The sequence below is a fragment of the Cryptomeria japonica genome, chromosome 1 (genome assembly GCF_030272615.1).
Source record: "Cryptomeria japonica chromosome 1, Sugi_1.0, whole genome shotgun sequence".
NCBI classification, from domain to species: Eukaryota; Viridiplantae; Streptophyta; class Pinopsida; order Cupressales; family Cupressaceae; genus Cryptomeria; species Cryptomeria japonica.
The window spans coordinates 270,546,198-270,568,036 of NC_081405.1; the positions used below are offsets into that span (position 1 = coordinate 270,546,198).

The following is a 21,839-nucleotide window of genomic DNA, read 5'->3' on the forward strand; positions in this document are numbered from 1 at the left end:
CCCCAACCATCAACATTGGCAAATAAAAACCAACGAAGATCTAATGATTTCGATGCTTCAGATCATCTTGCATCTGATTTCCAACACTTCATATCGTCAATGTCTAAATTCAGCCATCCATTTCACATAAAGAATACCTTCAGTATAAATATATATGAATGGATAAAAGATTAGAAAAATAAACTTGACTTTATAAAAAATTATAACAATATAAAAATATATACATATATGAAAACATTTCCTTAAAATGAATACAAAACAACATTTACAAAAACGTACATTACACATCCTTATCGAATCATTTACTTCAAGTGATTTATATGTATCACATTAAAGGAAAGCTAATGTTCCTTTATTTACCCATATGTTTAAGGTTGTGCCATATATATACTTTTTAGGTATACCTCCCTCGTACGTACTCTCCGTGTTCTATCAGTGGAACCCTAAAATAAAGACAGAATTTTGGCGACTTACTTAGATCCTCCAGACTTAGATCTCGTCAATGGAATAAAAACATATCTTAACATTATTATCAAATTTTTCACCAACGGTTTAAGCGTCCGCGAAGCGGAATCAGAGAAAATGCACTTTGCTGGATTCTATGAGCGTTAAAAGCTCTGACAGCATTTCAAATTGGTAACAGTAAAGGAATTGACACTCTTAGAGTTGAATAGCGGCCGCGTTGAAGGTTCTTCTTCCGCTAGAAGAGAAGGAATCAAAGAAATCAAGCGAGGGCAAGTGACTGTCCCTTGATTCCATCATTCTAGAAGCAATTAAGAACATTTTGAAAGATTTAGATTATATTTTACAATCTAAACTCTGCAAATCATAATATCATTAAATTTTGGCTTTTTATTTATTTATTTAAATTTAGGTTTTGCTATAGGGGCATGGGATCGACGCCATTTGACGCTAATGCATCTCGGCAGTTATTTTTGTAATTGATTTTGAATTCAATGATTGAGTTATATAATCCCAGTGAAAATTTTGCTATTGACTCTGAACTTGGGGGCTTGATCCTTGAAAGCCTAATTTCTATAGAGCCTCTGTAAAATTTTTATGAAATTGAACAGCTTGTTATCAGCAAGCGGAAATTAATGCCCTAGAGTTAAATCAGGGAAAAAATTAGGCCTTTTTATTAAATACCAAAGTTTTGATCTTCGTAACCCAAGAAAGCTTAGGATCAGCAGCCATGACTTTGCAGAGGCTTTCTTCGGGATTGTTCAGGGCAGCCCTGAGAATACGCTTGGCTCAGCGAACTAGTTATGCCAAAAGATCTCTGTGGACGGTTCCACAAGTCCGATCATTTTACTCCACGCCTCAAAACTTCCAGGAAGCGGCTCCTGTGCCGAGGGCTGTGCCACTGTCGAGGCTTACTGACAATTTTCTGGATGGGACAAGTAGTGTTTATTTGGAGGAATTACAGAGGGCATGGGAGGCGGATCCACAGAGCGTGGACGAGTCATGGGACAATTTCTTCAGAAATTTTGTTGGTCAGGCAGCAACATCGCCTGGAATTTCAGGCCAAACAATCCAGGAGAGCATGAGGCTTTTGCTACTTGTAAGGGCGTATCAGGTGAATGGGCACATGAAGGCAAAACTGGATCCGCTGGGTTTGGAGCAGAGAGAAATTCCAGTGGATTTGGAACCGGGTTTATATGGATTCACCGAAGCTGATTTGGATCGAGAATTTTTTCTTGGTGTATGGAAAATGTCTGGGTTTTTGTCAGAAAACCGGCCAGTGCAGACGCTGCGATCAATTCTTAATAGGTTGGAGCAGGCTTACTGTGGCACAATTGGGTACGAATACATGCATATACCAGATCGTGATCAGTGCAATTGGCTGAGGGAGAAAATTGAGACTGTGGTTCCCAGCATGTATGGTCCTGAACGAAGGCATGTTATACTTGACAGGCTTATTTGGAGCACCCAATTCGAGAATTTCTTGGCAACAAAGTGGACTGCTGCAAAACGATTCGGACTTGAGGGTGCGGAGACATTGATTCCTGGTATGAAAGAGATGTTTGATAGATCGGCTGACATGGGAGTGGAAAGCATTGTGATTGGTATGTCTCACAGAGGAAGATTGAATGTCCTGGGCAATGTGGTTAGGAAGCCATTGAGACAGATTTTCAGCGAGTTTAGTGGTGGCACAAAGCCCGTGGAAGAAGTTGGATCTTACACTGGAACAGGGGATGTGAAATACCATTTGGGTACATCGTATGATAGACCTACAAGGGGTGGTAAAAGAATTCATCTTTCACTGGTTGCTAATCCCAGTCATTTGGAAGCAGTTGATCCTGTCGTCATTGGGAAAACCCGAGCAAAACAGTATTATTCAAATGACAAGGAGAGGACAAAGAACATGGCTATCTTGATTCATGGAGATGGAAGTTTTGCTGGACAGGGTGTGGTTTATGAGACATTACATTTGAGTGCTCTCCCTAACTACACAACTGGAGGGACTATTCATATTGTAGTCAATAATCAGGTTGCATTTACAACTGATCCCAAGTCTGGTAGATCTTCACAATATTGTACGGATGTTGCAAAAGCACTGAATGCTCCTATCTTTCATGTGAATGGTGATGATGTGGAAGCTGTGGTGCATGCATGTGAACTTGCCGCTGAGTGGCGTCAGACATTCCATTCTGATGTTGTTGTTGATATTGTTTGCTACCGTAGATTTGGACACAATGAGATTGATGAGCCATCTTTCACACAACCTAAAATGTACCAGGTATGCATTTGTTGGCTTTATGTTTACATGTAATATGCACTGTAATTTATTCTCACCGATGATATAGTGGTATGGAATGGAAATAGGATGTTTGAGGAAAAATTGAGCATTTGAATCATGTAACATATAAAGAGCATATATAGATGTTGCGTCTTTGAACATGATACTCGAGTTCCAACTTTTAAACTTCTTTGCTTGGCCTTGAATACATGGAACAACTTTTGCAGACAGATCGATACATTGATCTCATTGTCAAAATAAGGGCAAAGTATATTGTTTTAAATAATTGTTGGTTTTAATTTTACTTTACATTGCTTTTCAGATGTTATGATCTTAATTGTAAAATAGGTCATGTTTGAGTAAATGGTATGGATTCAAGTTCTTGTAGGCTTTATTAAAATTTCCTGCCTCAGCCTTGTTGATGGTGGTTTTTGGGTGTGAGAAGATCTTCAATGATAATGTCTGTTAAGTGGTCTCCGCATATCTCGCCCTTTTAAGCTGTGGTTTCTGTCCAATTTCTCACCGATATGTTTGTTTTAAATCTTTCTTACAGGTGATTAAAAATCATCCACGAGCAGTTGATGTGTATGAAGAGCAGCTAATTCAATCAGGGCAGTTGTCAAAGGAAGAAATTGATGCTTTGCACTCTAAAGTCAATTCGATTTTAAATGAAGAGTTTGTTGACAGTAAAGAATATGTGCCAAACCGACGAGATTGGTTGTCAGCATATTGGACTGGCTTTAAATCACCAGAACAGTTGTCACGTAGACGCAATACAGGGTATTGACTCCGTGCCCTAAGTTTAGATGGTCATATTCTTTCTCTTGAGTTGTAGGCTCATTTCTATATAGGGTTTTTGATCATTTGTGCATTGTTTTCTTTTGTAGGGTCAAACCAGAGATATTGAAAAATGTTGGGAAAGCTATAACTACTCTACCAGAAACATTCAATCCTCACAGGGCTGTAAAGAGGATTTTTGATCAACGTTTACAAATGATTGAAAAAGAAGAAGGTGTTGATTGGGCTGTTGGTGAAGCACTTGCATTTGCAACACTCCTAGTAGAGGGCAATCATGTGAGATTGAGTGGCCAGGATGTTGAAAGAGGTACTTTCAGTCACCGGCATGCAGTTGTTCATGACCAGGAAACAGGAGCAAGATATTGCCCTTTAGACCATGTTGTCATGAACCAAAATGAAGAGATGTTTACTGTGAGCAATAGGTATGTAGCAATCTTCAACTAAGATCTGTGCTTTTAGCATTGCAGTGTAAATCAATTTTTTTTTCTAATTGAACTTGGAATGCTTATGCTGCTGCTATATGCTTTCTAAGTTGTTGCGCATAAAAGAACATGCATAAATGGAAAGTTGGTTGTATTTTGGAACAGTTGCATTATTGATAGATTGAGATGTTATGATCTTAGCTGCAATCTTGAAGTTTTATTGTTAATAGTGCACCTTTGATGGCATTACTTTTCACATGTATGTCTTATTGATGATTTGACAATTTGCCTGTATTTATGTAATAATCCTTTTTAAAGGGTCACTATCTCATGTCATATTCAGAATTTGTTAAGATTTTTGGTCAAGCGTATTGTTTGCATGTGGTTTTTTATGATTATATAAAGTTAAAAAATACCTCTGCCATATTTCATTTGTTAATATCTGTCTACAATTATTGTTCATCCTTGAATTATGTGCATGCTTTATTCATGCAACCTTGGTTGAATCATTGTTAACATTTTTTACTGTGACTGGTTAAAATGGTTTGAAGACACTAAATCATGTCATTGTGTACTACTTATGTGATTAATAATTCATCATTGTCAACTCTTTTGGACTTGAACTCTTCTCATTTTAAACATTCAATGCTGGGTTACACATTGCATAGAACTTTTCTGGAAGGTTTTGTTTAATTAATATTTTTCAATGTGAGAAGTGTTCTCAAAAGACAATAATAGGAAATGTCAATGAATGTATTTTCTTGTATTTTGTGGTTCAATTCTGCAAATTCCAGTTATGTAGAGTGGCATGCATTTTGTAATGTGTTACACACATATGGTCATAAATTTGTAATATAAAATTACTGCTGTTGTTTGACATGTCTACTGAGTGCAAGGTCATCCATCAGAGATCAACTAGCTAGTTTGTGACATTTTTTGGCACTAACGGCTAACATTTCTAAGTTATGATGCTACTAGGAACTAACCAAGTTTAACTGATAAGTGCATTTAGGCTTTCCAAATAAAATTACGAGAAACCATCACTTACCAAAGTACTTTTAACATGGCCCTTTTTTGTAAAAGGAAAAATATTTTCACTTAACTGCCTAAAAACACTAAAATTTCATTGCCTAGATAAATGAATCTGTTTTATTTCACACGCAAGTATCTGTTTCTACTTTTGGTATTCTGAATGTTTGCTGAACAGTTTCTAGCTCCCTTTAGAAACGTCTCAAGTTGTGAAAACCAAGGTGAAGTATGAAAGTTCTTGTTCTGATTGGATCCTGTAGTTGCCAGTTTCATCTTTCATTCTTGTCTTTAGTTAAATCAATATATAGTACAATTATATTATTTTCAATCTGAGGCTTGGTTTCACTTATGTAATGAGAGAATTGATTCATTGTTTTAGGTATCCCTGAATCCTACCAAAAAGAAAAAGAATGGCCTTTGAGTGCTTTGTCTCACACTTTAAGTTCCATGGTTACTTTGTTTTTCTCCATCAAAGTTCAGAGAGCTAATCTTCCTCCTGCTTGTTTTTTAATTAATATAGAGCCACATCTATGTTCTTTATTTTCTATAAAGCTTCCAATGGGGGACTATTATTTTTCTGTAAATGACAACCCATCTAATCAAACCTTTAGAGAACGTAATATTCCTCCCATTACCCTGTACAATTCAGGGTAAAGAGCTTAGCTCTTCAATATATATAATAATTCAGGACATGGATTTGTTCATTTGGTTAGCAACATACTCCAAGTAGAGTGGGTTATAGATGGTTGGGAACAACAAATTTGCTTCAAAGGCATGCTCATCAACACAAAAATAAAGCTATTGGGTTAGATGCATAGGAGAAGTGGGACATCAAGTTCTCATCTTCATCATTGTTTGGATGCTTATTAGGAGTTCGAGTTGGGCTTCATAAGGAGGGCTCAAAGAAATGTATAGTCACTGTAGAGCTTAGCTGCAAAAAAATGCCCAAATAGGGGGATCTGTTTCACGATTTTAAGATGTGCAATTTGTCTCCAATGGCAAGCAGTTGTTGTGGATGGCAAATCTGTTTATTTGGAGAAGTTGCAATGGAAGAGACTGCAGAATGGAAATGTGTCTATTTTGTGGTTAGTTGTGGCCTTGCAAGTTTACTCTTGTTTTTGAAGGGTTCCATCACTTTGCAGTGACAAATGGAACAAACATCCGATTAACTTAATTACAAATTAGCAAATATAAAGATTTGCAAACATGACATTACAAATATTTCAACATCTAGTAAGAGTTGACCCTTTTATCTGTCCATACTGTATTCAATAGTTAGTTAGTTATTATGATTTAAAATGAAAAAATGTCAAACATGTGCATGTATATAGAAAACTGTTTCTCATTTGTTTCTTATCCACAACCTCATCCAACTCCATTTTCTTTTGTATTGCCATTTCCTTTGTGTTTTCCATTTATTGTTTCTTGTAACATAGCTGTAGAGTCCTACCTACTAGCTGCTAAAAATGTGAATGAAATGTGTGTGTGTTTAAGGTAGTCATGCTGTTAGAGTTGTCCGGACCTATCCATTGGTGATACATTCCTACTTGGTAGCAGAGGTGGATGAGATTCAATTCTTCATCCCATTCTTTGGTGTCCTTGTGTCAGTTTGGTCAAGATGTTCATATGGGCTCATTTCAAACCTTCTCTGGGAGCTTCAGTGCATCTAGAAAGCAAACTTTGATGAGGTGGGCTTCTTTTGTGTTTTGCCTTAATGAGGATTATAGCAGGCGATGCTATAGCCAATTCATTTGGTGATTGTGTGCATGGAAGGGGATCTTACAGTGCTGTGCTGGTGACTAATCGTTTTCTTGAAGTATTACCTTTGTATTGCTAGATCCTTTTGAGCTGGTTGGTACAAGAGGACTAGTTGTAGCAGTTTCAACTTTCAAGTAACCCATGGGCCTTATGGGACCCAAACTTTGAGCAAATGCCCATTTCGGTAGGCAGAAGCCTCTTGCTGGTTGGCAATAATGAGATTGTGGGCTTTTAACATTTGCAGGGTTGGGGTGATTCCTTCTATGATATGTGCAATCCCCGAGTCACTGGGATCACCTGCCTGATAATAACTGTTATGTATCCTTTCTTGGAGATCCTTTCCAATTGTGAAGCTCAAACACTGGTGACTAAAAGTGAGGGTATGTGTGCCTTCAGACTAACCATTGATTGGCATTACCTACATCTTGAGATGGTAAGATCTACTTACTCAACACACACTTAAAATATCTTAAATACATATTCGCTATCCAGTGTTCAACCTCGTCAAATGCAAATCTGAACATTTTTTGGAGAGTGGAAATTTTTTGCTGAATTCTGAAATATCTTCTTTTTAATGATTCATGAACCCTTGCCTGTATTTAGATGGGCCATACATTAGAAAATATGAAAATTTATGGATATAGATTTCTATTCTTTGACAGACTAGAATCCCCCCAAAACTGAGAGTTTACAATTTCAAAATTTCATTTGTATCCAGAAACCTATAAATTTAACTTAGGCCTGCCTTAGTATTGCAAAATAGGTGTGTTATGAAAACCATCATATATCTGCCTTGATATTTTTTCCAGTCTTTATATTGACCAGCTTCCAGCAAACAATAATTATTTAAATACCAAAGTCTTATGATATTGATATCTCAATTGTGGTTGGAAAGAACAGAGATCAAAATGCTTCAACTTCATCAACATTCAGAGACAGTTAACCTGAAAAACCATGAGGACAGAGTACTAAGCTTGAATAGCCTCATCTGTTACTTCAGTCTCACCTTATAATGCATCTGCATATTCACTGGTCCTCACACACAAAGCTAACTATAATTACACAAGCTGGTCTTTCTACTGCTGCATTGGGTACTATCTATTGATAATTGTGTGTCCTTACTTTGGTAAAGTTTTAAAGTCACATTCCTATAGAAAAAAATTCATTGCTATGAAGTCATTACTTTTGGTTACTTTTCTTTTCCTACGTTATTCCATTCGCTTTGGTTTTTTTGTCATGTCCCCTTTTCCAATAATTTTCTATGATGATCTGTAAGTTCATTTCCTGTGGACTTAGGGAAATAGTAGTAGGGAAATGATTATATAACCTTTAAGTGAGCTATGCATTTTATGTCTTCATAAAGTGACAACTTAAAGTGTTTTTATAAAGTGGATGCCTAGAGTGGGGGTCTTTGTAATTAAAACAAATCTTTTATTTAATCCTCCTAAGTGTTGTTGGAAGAGGCACTTAGAATTTGAAAAGGTCTCTTTTTGGAAAGAAAAGTTGGGCATCTAAGGATCTATGATTCTGTATAAATAGATTGGACATCGTTTTCATCTACCACTAGAGATTGGAGGATGTGAACCCCCTGATTTGCTTCACTAGATTAGAAGATGGAAATCCCTAATTCAGATTTGTGCAATACCACTCAGATTGCGTCTGAGCTTCAAAGTTGCACATTAGAATGGAGTTTTTTCATGGCAGAAATCATTGTTTGTGGTGGCTTTCATGGTGCCATATTTCTGGTTTAAGGCTAGTTTCATTGGCACCAATCCTTGCAGATTTGGGGTGGCTATCACAATGCCCTATTCTGATTGTTTGGAGATTTCCATAGCATGTATCTTCTGAGCCCTAGGCAGCTATTACAACACTGCTCTTTGAGGGCAGTTGGACGGCTTCTTTAGCACCATTCTGGGACTTTGGTGGCTAGGACAGTGCCATTTATTTGTGCTGTTATTTCTGAACATGCTGGTGGAGATTTACAATTTCAGAACTGCTCGTGTAACTCACTGAATAAGGAAAAAGTAAAAATTTGTGTGGACTGCTGTTATAGTTCATGAGGGTTTGTATATCATTGCTGCAATACATCTGATTTCTGGAAATCTAGTATATATTTCAGAAATTCTTATTTGTGACAAAAAGAATTCAACTACGAAGTGTCAAAATTAGCAAAATGAGTGTTATTTGATCAGATATTACATGATACTCCATTTGAATATTGCATTTTTCATTTTTTCTACATGTCTGAAAACATTGACAATCAGGCGCCTTGACATAATGAATCTATGTTTGTGCAAACGTTCCCAATTTGTTTCTGTATCTACTACTCGGAGCTGAAAATTTTCTTAAAGAAGGGTATTTCAGTGAACCCTGGCTTACTGCAAACTTTCCCGAATTACTGTGATCCAAATGACCCAGTATCAGCTAATTCGAAACTGTATTTGCCCATTGAATTGTGCAGTCTGAAAGAGTATATTATCCTCCATCAATAGACTTCTCTTTTCAAAATTACTTCCTTGGCAGACAAGATTTTTTTTAAATTCATTTGTGTTGGATGAGAATATTATCTTCCATAGACAGACCGACTCTTTTAAAACCTACTCCTTTCTCAGACAAGATTATTTTTTAATCCAACTTTGTCTGACTCAAGACCAAAATGATCTATAAACTTATCTCAGTAATCTCAGTTTCCATCTCACAACTATGTGCTACTGGGTTGTATCAAATATTTTATTTGGAGTGTTAATTTCCTGTATGAAATTAATGACATCTGGACTCTTGTGTATGATTACATAAAATATATATAGGGCTACAAAGGTTATGGCAGCTGAACAAACAGGGAAAGAAAATAAATTGTGAGTAGAAGAAGCTGGAATATAAGGGAAGTCAGAAGAATTGTTAATAACTAGCGGCCTTTTCTTGATATAAAATGTTTCTGTTAAATGCAATACTTTTCACTAAATTAAAATATAAAACAAATGGCTATTTTCATGTGGAAAAGTTTTCCTGACACCATAATGAATGTGGAATGATAATTTTAATTTATATGATTCCAGCAGTGCAAGAATTGTTAAAACTTAACTGTAAATCTTTTTAAATGACCTGCAGATGTAGGAGTAGAACTCTAGGGTATTCAACATAAGAATAAGCTTTGGTTTATGGTTGCATAACTGTCGCTGGACTTCTTTTCTAAGTTGAATATAGTTAGAGCTTTCCACTGTTAGCCTTAAAAATTCTCGTGTTTTTCAGCTCTCTTTCAGAATTTGGTGTGCTGGGCTTTGAACTGGGCTATTCAATGGAAAATCCAAATTCATTGGTCCTGTGGGAAGCTCAATTTGGTGACTTTGCAAATGGTGCCCAAGTTATTTTTGATCAATTTGTTAGCAGTGGTGAGTCAAAATGGCTTCGTCAATCTGGGCTTGTTGTTCTTCTTCCTCATGGCTATGATGGACAGGGCCCAGAACATTCCAGTGCAAGATTAGAGCGCTTTCTCCAGGTAATTTGTTTATGTGCATAAACCTTTTCTGTATAAGTAACTAAAGCTGCTGTAAACAAATCTGCTGCTAACTGCAGATAAAAAATCTGCAATTATATATCAGGATCTAAAGTGAACTGGCTTGGAACTGTTGATACAAGAACATTTAGGAACCTGAAATCGACCTGAAGTTAACTGAAATTTGAAGTTTGTCATGGTGTTAATCCAATATTTGATGCAAGAGAACAAAAAATTTACTGTTGAAACTAAAGTCTTAAATTTTTGTAAATTATGGCTATATTTTGCAAGAATAGTTTCAAAAGTTTAAGAAAAGACCTTAAGCATCTTGTAAATGTCTATCTAAAAGATGCCAAGAGATATCAATATAATCTAAATTATATAATTAATAAAACATTTCTTATATAATTATTAATTTATATATAAATTATTTTTTATTTATATAATTAATAATTATCTATAATTCTATTATACTAAATAATTATTAATTAAATTAATATTATATATATAATTTTATGAAGGGTTAAGGTGGGATTTTAGAAGTGCCCCAACCCTTCACATAAAAAACCATAGATATAACAATGAAACCCATCAAGTGATAGAAGAATTACAAGCAAGGACTAACAAATGAGTTCATTTTCACAACAGCTGTTAACTGACAACAAAGTCCATCCATTTGACAGCTCAAAGATAGTAAGAGAAAATCAAGAAGCTGAGACAAGATCCTTAATAAGCGGCTTGGAGCCACCAAGATCCGAAGTGCATTGACAACCATCAGCTGCATCTTTCACTGTTTTGCTTGATCAAATTTCTTTCTTATTTGGTTGTCCTCTCTTTGAAGCGACCCTCGGGTAAGCTTTCCTCAAATAGCTTTGAGTAGGGTACATAACTAACTTCCAATAGCTTTGAAGGGCACAAGAGATTCCAGTGAAAGACCTTGAGAATGGGGGAGAAATCCAACACATATTTACCAGTGATTTAGATCCTTTTCTTATTGGACTACTGCTGGATGGCAGAACATTGGACCATATCTTGAGGAAAACAAACACCTCCAACATGGGCAGGGCCCACTGAAAGATTATTTTCTCCTTTTTACTTATAAATTTTATTCCTAATGACTAAGGATATGCTCCTGTGGAGCCACTATTGGAACTATATTTGTGGAGTAGGGGGTCCCATGAGAAGAAAATTATGCTACAGAATAAATAAGAATCTTGCCCAATAAAATAGGAGTTGCCACTTTTTAGATTCTACATTTTAAGGGCGTGTCTTTGGGGTGAGGCTGAAAGTTTGCCTCCATCAGCTTCCTAAAATTTTGTTGCCAAATTTCATTCAGCTCTAATCTTTGAATTCCTGCCAATAATTTTTTAGATCTAGTTATAAGTTGTATAGCATTCCTTGTTGCCAAAAAATAATAATGAGACCACCAGTCCCTTGAATTTTGGAGTTTAAAGTTTTAAGCTTGCTTATTATTACAAAATCTATGGAATCACTTGCTTATGAAAGCTCCTTAATATTCTTAAAAGCATCTACTGAGCTGTTTTAGGAAGTCTTCCTCTAGGGGATCACAATCTTAAGTGCACACTGTACCCACTGTACCCAAAGTTGGACACACCCTTTATCACCCTGCTCCAATGCCCATGGCTGACTAAACCACCACCTTCTTTAAGTTGATTGCCCTGGAATCTCGCTTCTTTTAAAGATGAAATTTCAAACGTACAAAGGAGGTCTTGATTCCTTAACTTGCGAGGAATATTTTACTCTTTCAAAATTGATCCTTCCTGACAACCTAGGGACTTGATAAAATTTTGATGACTGACATTTTTGACAACTTCTTACAACCTTTAGCAATCTTACAATGTGACCTCAACCTGACCTCTCTTACTCACTAGCAAAGGTTAATGACTAAAGAAACTATTGCCAAGCTAAGCAAACTAAGACACCTAATCTAAGCAAAAAAATGGGGGCATTTGCAATGGGGCAATGTATGAAAACGTCACAACAGGTTTTACCTCCCTTGTAATTTCAAAGGGGGGGTTATCTACTATAAAAATAAGTTTCTCTTTTTTAAACTTTGGTCAAATAGTCCCATTACAATCATATTGCTACCTCAGGTTGTTTTGACCCCAATGCAATTAGTCTTTGCCTTAGATGTTGATGTCTCATAGTCTGAAATCTGTTCTTCTCATTCATTATTATATGAGGCTGTTATAGAATCTTAATGTGTTAATAGAGTAGCTTGCTGACTACAAACACAATAATTAGCTCATTGTGCTGGTTTCATATTTTTTACAAAATTCTCCATCCTCTATGCAACTTATTTTTCAAAATGCTATTAAGTGACCCTTTGTGCAAAATTTCAATGTGCCACACTGAGTTTTTGTGGAGTGGAGATGCCTTGAGAATCCTTGTCATGGCTCTTGCATTTGTATATCTAAGTTCTAACAGTACTATAATAGAAATTTAGCTTGATTAATCCTGTTTCCATTGATATATTGTACAGAATAGCGATGACAATCCTTTTGTGATTCCTGAAATGGATCCTACATTACGCACTCAAATTCAACAATGCAATTGGCAAGTAGTAAATGTGACGACCCCTGCCAATTACTTTCATGTTCTACGTCGCCAGGTAAAAAAAAATTGTCTTGTGATCTTATGTTTCAGAATAGCCATCTATTTGCAATTACAAATAGTTTTTATACTGATTGTTTTCATCACAACTTCATTTTGGGTGGCTTTTTAGGTTAATGTTTCTCAGCTATTTTTAGATCTATTTGTTTTCTGAAGTGATTGATCTGTATATGTTTTCAGCTACACCGGGACTTTCGTAAACCATTGATCGTTATGTCTCCAAAGAATCTTCTTCGACACAAGGACTGCAAGTCAAATTTGTCAGAATTTGATGATGTGCAAGGTCATCCAGGGTTTGACAAGCAGGGAACTCGGTTTAAGCGTCTCATTAAGGATCAAAATGACCATTCAGATCGAGAGGAAGGCATCCAGCGGCTAATACTTTGTTCTGGAAAGGTACTAAATGGACTTGGGTTGTAGTTAATTGAAATCTAGGGACTGGTCCATCATAGATTGTTTTACAGGCATCATGTTTGTTTGTACTCCCTACTCTTTCGCTTAATGTAACTGTATCATCCCTCTTATTTCCCTTCAGGTCTACTATGAACTTGATGAAGGCAGGCAGAGAATTGAAAGGAAAGATGTTGCTATTTGTCGAGTTGAACAACTATGCCCATTCCCGTATGATCTAGTCCAGCGAGAATTAAAGCGGTATCCAAGTAAGTCTTTATGTTTTGACCTTACAAGTAGAATGCATCCCTTACCCAATTGCTCCCCTGCATGGTGAAGCTACAATAAACATGTTTTGATGCCCCCATATCTATATTGTGTTGAATTTGCATATCAAAATTTTTTTTTACAGAAAACAAACTTGTACAACTAAAATGATATTTTCGTAAAATTTTTACTTATTTCAGATGCAGAGATTGTCTGGTGCCAAGAAGAGCCTATGAATATGGGAGCATATAATTATATTACTCCTCGCCTTCTAACTGCTATGAGAGCTGTAGATCGAGGTACACTTGAAGATATTAAGTATGTTGGTCGAGCTCCATCAGCTGCTACAGCAACAGGGTTTAGTCAGGTCCATGCTAAAGAGCAGAAAGAACTTGTTGAGACAGCACTGCAGTCAGCTTCAATCAAGTTTCCGTGATGATTGCTTATATGAAAATGAGAGTTTAATTTTACAAGAATGGAGCAGAAAATGAGCAGCATACTCTTTCATTAATTACTAACGTCTCCTGAGATACTTTTGAAGCATCATATGCTGTAATTTGACAACAATGCCATTTCTTATGTGTGGGCTGATGAGTATATTTTTTTTAGAACAAAGGCAATTTTGTTTATCTTCATTTTTGTGCCTGAAAAAATAGAGGTAATAAATTTGCAGAACTGATACATTGAAATCAAAATGATGTAGTAAATGTTATGGCAGCAAAATTAAATTGCATATTTAGGCTGTGGTCCCATGGAGGGGGCTTCCAAAAAAAACTTCAGTGGGTTCTGTTGAGATTTTTTACGAGTATTTTAAGACTTGGTCCCATGAATTTTGTATTGTGGCTGAAGCTTAAAAGTTTTTTGCTCCGAAATGGAAGCTGGTCTCATGAATTTTAATTGATCATAAATAATTTAGATACAGACAAAAATAATTTATTCCCTCTTAAATTCCCCTTGGGAATCTTCTGTCATCTGCTGCAAGATCAGCTTGAGAGGTGTGCCCATGTGGCTTGGTATAATTTCTCGTCTGTGGTCTGAATTACAATAGAAAAGGCACAGCTTGTGGGATTTCACTGCAGAGGTGGTCAAAGGGAAAACAACGGTCGATGAAACTAATTTTGATCAGTTTAGCCAGCATACCTAGTTTGTATACAGGAACACACCCATTCAGAACAAAGGAGCTTACACTTTATTTTATATATGCACACACATATAGCTGTTGCTGCTATTCTTTAATCTGTGCACTGCAAACAAAGTTATTAAAAATATAATTAGAGATTTTTTTCCCATATTTATCTTGGATTAATTGTAGGGAATCTAATAACTCTTGATGATAAAAAAATTCTTAAACTGATGGGGAAATTTCTAGCTCCATCCCAAATGTGCCCGTTCAATATTTACAAACTAAAATGTAAGGACTCCTTTTAATCAAGAAAATATTCTAATTAATCCTGTAGGTTTTTTTTGAACCTCATGAGACCCCGATTCATAAAAATAGTTCCTGAAGCCCCCACATGGGACTTGGTGAGGAAAAATTCGTAAATAGAATGACCTTGCAAACAAAATTCTTAACCTAGGGTATTTTTACTCTAACCGGACAAATATGTATTGATAATAAATCATTGGGCAAAACATAGGACAAATTGATGCATTGATAACCCCGAAAATTGTCAAATTGCAAATGCAAATTTGGATTAATGTAGTTAAGTGGCAGTTTTTAAATGTAGCCTCTCCATTTTAAGATTCTAAAATCTCAGAAATTTACAGTTATAAATGTATGGGGCGGTGAAAAGCTTACTAATTCTATAATCTTTGGTTAAAACTTAAGCTTATTGATTGCTGTATTGGATGAGCTTTGCCCACAATAACGATTCATTACCAAATATTCTGAACTCTGACATATATCTTGTTTGACCTATTGGTTTAGGATTTGATCTTCACCTAATTGCCTTGTGTGTCTGTGCTTGCAATGAAAACCTTATTTATCTGGTACCATTAAGATTATTACCCAGTGGTTTGCAAGATGCTCGTTATTACCTTATTGGGCATCTTGCAAACCACTTGAAATAATTGTTTGATGGTGATTGTTAATTATGCAGTGTGTTTGTCTTCATGGACTGTGAAAAAGTCATGCCTACCTAATTGCCTTGTGTGTCTGTGCTTGCAATGAAAACCTTATTTAGCTGGTACCATTAAGATTATTACCCAGTGGTTTGCAAGATGCTCATTATTACCTTATTGGGCATCTTGCAAACCACTTGAAATAATTGTTTGATGGTGATTGTTAATTATGCAGTGTGTTTGTCTTTATGGACTCTGAAAAAGTCATGCCTACAAAATCAAACGTTTCAGTTCTAGTTTGTTTTGTTACGAACGTCAAGATTTTGGGTATTAAAATGAGGTGGAATGAGTTTTCAGAACAAACACAACTCTAGGCAGTTCCACCGGCCATGATACAGATAATACCTTGGCAGTTGGAAGTAACATAAATTAGGTCTATGAAAAAATTGCGACTTACATGTGAGCGAGTCCATGATATTCAGAATAAAATGTCTTCAAATTGCTATGTACTAACAGTAAAAGAATTTGTGAGAAACCAGATAATGTCTGGCAGACGTACTGTCATCTATTGTGGGAGACCTGTACCATTGTCGACAAAGGGTGCCTATTGATCCACATGACCAAGTATTGTGTTAAGGGCGACTTGTCTTCCAAATTCCTGGAACTGGACCGAAGTTTTTGGCTTTTACATTGTTCAAATTATAACTTTTTTATATTAAGAAACCTAGGGAAACAGTGCACCATACTTTTTTTTTCTTTTTTTTAACAATGCTTTGAGATTTCACTCTTCCTCAGCCCTCATAGATACAAACTTGACCTGGCCTCCAACTTGGAAGAGTCAACACTAGGGATATACAGATTTATAATTTGACCCAAACAGTGCACCATACATTACAATGGTCTAGTCATAGATTGCATGTCAGAACAGCGGTTGGAAATTAATATTATGGCAGATAAGTTTGGATAGTGCTCCATAAAAATTTGTGGTTTTCAAGCTTCAGTATCATTTCACCATGCATGTCTTGTACATATAATTTGATGTGACCTGTTCAGACATGTAGAGAAATTAACTACATGGCTGATCGGTGGATCTTTTTCCAAAGCTTGTAAAGAAAGACTTCAAGTATATATAGGGGAAAGGACCCAGTAGTCGTGCACCCTAACTTCACGCTTCTCAAAATCCTACTTGGAAATTTCGAATCACTCCGATTTTTTTACAGCAGCTTACTTGGCAAGTCCCCTGCTTATAACTAAGGTTTCAGGGCCACATCATCAAATATGATGCCACATCAGCATGCTTTTTGCCAAGGTGTCCAAAACAGCCCCAAAAAAAAGTGAGACCAATAGGCGTGCAAAAGAGACCCCAATAGTTGTGCAGCGGATGTGGCATCACCTGATTGGTTACTTTTTACAATATTAGTACATTTCTTAACAACTATTGGTACATTTCCTAACAACTGTTGGTACATTTCCTAACAAAAATTGATATTTTTTGTTTCAAACAATAGGTTTTATTTGTTCAATTTTTGGAACAAAAGGTATCAACAACCCTCACAACAATTGGAACATGCTCAACTACTGGGTCCTTTCCCCTATGTACTATTTGATCAACAATTCTGTATTTGTCTGAGAAAAAGCAAAAAATAATCATTTTTAATAACACTTATTTAAACAATTCATACGCCAAACATCAAATTTAAGCCCAATGAAAAATATGCTAAAATTACCTGTTCCTACTTCAGCAAATATAAACATCCCTGTATTTTCATTTTTCACTACTTCCTCTATCTGAGCCAAGAAATTAGTGTATTACTCTCTCTACCTGAGCCAAGAAATTAGTGTATGAAGGGGAAGGGCACCAGTAGCTTATATAAACTGTGTGTATCGTAGTTTCTACATGGTACATCAAATATTGACAATATTTTTTGTTTTTTTTCATGTGACTTAAAAGTTCATAGTTGTTGTTTTGGCTTTTTTTGGTTACGATGAAAATGGAAGGGTTTGTTGTTAAATTTAGGCAATCAGATGTTAATCTAACTAATTAATTATAATCAGACTGAGAATAAACAGAGATAACAATAAAGCACACGACACAAGACACAAATACCTTGGGAAAACCTCCTCCTTGGAAGAAAAACCCAGCAGCAAAGATTTAAATCAGATCCTTTATTTATAAGCAGATTACATGAACAATATATATCAGATTACTTATCTGATTGTACATGAACAGTATATATCAGATTACTTATTTGATTGTAGTGCCAATCTAGGGCAGATTCAAACCAAGCATATGCAGCTGTAGTATATCTTTAGAGAGAGCAGAATATCAACATCACTTGGAGAAGGAGATCACTGAAGTATAGGAGACCACTTTGCCCAGCAAGCTGCCCAATGGATTCGCTCAATGATCAGATAGACTTGCAGCAGTATGAAGACTTAGATCACTTTCTATCCTTCCAAGTTTGTTGACTAAATTCGCATAAGGTTGTAAATGATGTCCAATTTACAATTCAATATGCAAGATGTATTCTAATTGTGTTTTTTTTATATATCTATGTATTTAATCTTAATTATAATTCTGACTATCTTCTTTGTTATGGCAGGTAAGAGGAGTATTTATTGATTTCGATATCCTCTTTCTCAAATACCATATGATATATATATATGAGGGGAGGATCAAGCAGTGCCTTGACCGGTCATGTCTTATGGACATGACTGATCAAGACACTACTTGATCGCACCCTTTGGTATATAACATCAACCGGTGTTAAACATATTTGTCAGCCCGATATTAATCGGTGATCACATAACATATGACATATTTGCCAACCCGATATTAATCGGGACTTACGTAACATATTAACAAGTTAACCAATATGTCAATCGGTATTTAATGATGGCGTTTGGTATTGCAAAGTAACCGAAGTGAATTGGTGTCTATGTTAACCAACACCGATCACTTAACTAATGGTTATATTCATTAATCATTGATCGATGCATTACTGTGCCACCCGATAGTAATATAATAATCCCTTGTTGAGAACAAATCCGATATAGATCGGGATAGATGATTAATTAGATAACTATCGTTGATTACCAATATGCCATGGTTATCGATGAGGAATAATCATCAAATAGAATAGCTTGAAGTTTTTCTTAATGGTTTAATCGATAGGATAAATGATTGAATGAGAGACTTCATTTATCTCTCATTCAATCATTTATCTTACCGTAGCTACCATGCATTAACACTCCCTCTTAGCTAGGTAAGATAAATGAAAGTAGTGTATCAAACATCACAATTTTAAATGATAGTTAGCATTCTTTACACAATCTAACTTTCTAGGAAATCATATCCCCTAATCACATGATATGAAGTATCACCTAAACACGTGATACAAAAGACCATCACATCAATCTTGTGATGACAGGATATCACATTAGCACGTGATATCAGTATTGCCTAAGCACGCAATACTTAAGGATAATCATATGAGAAAATATTCCATTCTCATCTTTATCCCAGTTGAGGTAGGTGCACTAACATTTCATATAAATGTTTTACCACAACACAATCATGGCTCATCCATGATACACCAGAGATCCAACATGATAACTGGTTTGGATATTATAAGATCGTCACCTTATAATGTCTCCATACAAGTGTTCATTATCTTGAGAGATCATCACCTCTTAGATATGAACCCAAGGGATAAAATCCAAAAATGTCCTATTATGACAAACAAGTTTATACTTTAAACATCTTATAGATATGCAAATACGGATTACAAAGCAAATTACCTTTCTATCATACCTAAACCTTTTCTGAAGTGATCAACCTTCACTCTGGAAAGAGGTTTGGTCAGAGTATCTGCAGTTTGATCTCCCGTACAAACATATTCTAATTGGATTGCATTTCTGTCTACCATATCTCGCACATAGTGGTATGGAATCTCAATATGCTTGGATCTGTCATGAAACATTGGATTTACTGAAAGTTTTATGCAGCTCTGGTTGTCACAATGTATAACAATGGGTTTCATAGGTTCTCCAAACAACCCCACAAGCAACTTCCTAAGCCATATTGCCTCTCGGGCAGCCATAGAAGTTGCAATATATTTTGCCTCAGTGGAGCTTTGAGCTACAGAAGACTGCTTTCTGCTGATCCAAGATATCATAGCTGAACCTAGACTTAAGCAACACCCTGAAGTGCTTTTCTTGTCAGTCACACTTCCAACCCAATCTGAATATGTAAATCCATGTAGGTCTATATCAACTTTCTCATATTTGAGACCAAGGTTTATGGTACCTTGTAGGTATCTCATAATGTGTTTTACTGCAACCAGTTGTATCTCCTTCGGATCACACATAAACTGACTTAGAGCATTAACTGCATAACAAATATCTGGTCTTGTATTTACCAGGTACATCAGGGACCCAATCATCTGTCTGTATTGAGTAGGATCAGTGGGTTGTGACTCTGTTGCTGCTTCTTTAAGTTTATGTAAATTGGTTTCCATAGGAGAGGTCATGGGTCTACAGTTTAGCATTCCGAATCTCTTCAAAATATCCAAGGTATACTTTCCTTGGTTTAGTATAATGTTGTCAGAATTCTGCCATACTTCCAATCCTAGGAAGTAATGAAGGAGTCCCAAGTCCTTCATATCAAATTCTTTGGATAGATCTTTCTTGCATTGATCTATAAGGTGATCATTTCTTGAGATTAATAAGTTATCAACATATAAAATCAATATTAGCATATCACCTTTATTTCTTTTGTAGTAGAGATTAGGATCTGCATCATTTTTGGAGAAGCCTAGTCCTGAGAGATAGGTGTCAAGTCTTTCATACCAGGCCCTGGGAGCTTGTTTAAGCCCATAGAGAGCTTTCTTGAGTCTACACACATGAGACTCTGCATCATGAATTTCAAACCCTTTAGGTTGCTCTAGGTAGACTTCTTCTGAGATCTCACCATTTAGAAAAGCTGTCTTAACATCCATCTGGTGTACCTTCCACCCCTTTGCTGCTGCAATGGCTAATACAACTCTTATTGATGTATACCTGACAACAAGTGCAAAGGTTTCTTCATAATCTATTCCTTCCCTTTGTGAGAACCCTCTAGCTACAAATCTGGCCTTGTGTTTTTCAATACTGCCATCTGCAGCATGTTTGATCTTGAACAACTATTTAGATGAAACCACAGATTTCTTAGTTGGCCTAGGAACAATCTTCCAAACATCATTTTTCATAATGGACTGATACTCTTCAGACACGGCATCCTTCCATACTTGATGTTCAAGTGCATCTGATACATTGTTTGGTTCGGCTTTAGAGAGATCATTCATAAGGGCAACATAGCTAGTGAATTTATTAGGTCTTTTGCTTTCCCTGAAGGTTCCTAAAGGAGCAACAAACTTTTGAGCTTCTTCTACAGTCTTGGTGGCCCATAGTGGTCTTTTCTTGAGGTTTTCTCTAGGTGGACTTTGAGTTTCACTTATAGTTTCCTCAGGATTCTCCCTCTGAAGCTCAGGAGTAGGATCTCTATCTAAGCTAGGGTTGGGGATATAGACTTCAGGGTCTAGAGAGCTTTGGGCTCTTTTGAAGGCTAAGTCTTCTTCAAAGATCACATCCCTACTTAGTTCAATATTCTTTTGACCAGGTATATATATCCTATAGGCCTTGGAGGTTTCACTATATCCTACAAAGATTCCCCTTTTTCCAGAAGGCTCTAATTTTGATCTTTTCTCTTTAGGTATATGAATATAGATAGGGCATCCAAAAATCCTAAGGTGGCTAATATTCGGTTTTGATTTAGTAAAGACTTCCTCAGGGGTTTTGTCTTCAAGATGAGAGCGAGGACATCTGTTTTGCAGTAGTGCTAGTTGCTTCTGCCCAAAGATTGATATTTAGATTCTGATCAAGAATCATAGCTTTGGCAGCTTCAACGATTGTCCTATTTTTTCTTTCTGCTATCCCATTTTGTTGAGGGTTGTAAGGTATTGTTAACTCCCTCTTAATCCCTAAAGTTTTACAAAACTCTTTAAATAATTCTGATGTGTATTCCCCCCCATTATCAGTTCTTAGGGTTTTAATTTTGTTTCCTGAGTAGTTCTCTGTTAGTGATTTGAATTCTTTAAACCTATTAAGGATCTCTTCTGATTCTTTACATTTCAGAAAGTAGATCCAGGTTTTCCTAGAGTAGTCATCAACAAATATTACATAATACATAAATCCCCCCAATGAATTT

At 36.1% G+C, this 21,839-nt stretch overlaps 1 protein-coding gene across 1 annotated transcript; it reads left to right on the plus strand.

Moving 5' to 3' along the window:
* The first annotated feature begins 405 nt into the window (after nt 1-405).
* LOC131036425 (uncharacterized) lies at nt 406-14,368 on the plus strand. The gene is made up of 8 exons (XM_057968313.2): nt 406-2,740; nt 3,294-3,520; nt 3,628-3,960; nt 9,997-10,243; nt 12,744-12,872; nt 13,055-13,270; nt 13,410-13,533; nt 13,732-14,368. Exons 1-8 carry the CDS (start codon nt 1,193-1,195, stop codon nt 13,965-13,967), a joined length of 3,060 nt encoding a protein of 1,019 aa, XP_057824296.2. The 5' UTR covers nt 406-1,192; the 3' UTR covers nt 13,968-14,368.
* The last annotated feature ends 7,471 nt before the right edge of the window (nt 14,369-21,839 follow it).

Coding starts and splice junctions, on each gene's coding strand:
- LOC131036425 (XM_057968313.2), top strand. CDS start 1,193: ATGACTTTGCAGAGGCTTTCTTCGGGATTGTTCAGGGCAGCCCTGAGA. Junction 3,961..9,996: donor ATGTTTACTGTGAGCAATAG/GTATGTAGCAAT, acceptor CGTGTTTTTCAG/CTCTCTTTCAGAATTTGGTG. Junction 10,244..12,743: donor GATTAGAGCGCTTTCTCCAG/GTAATTTGTTTA, acceptor TATATTGTACAG/AATAGCGATGACAATCCTTT.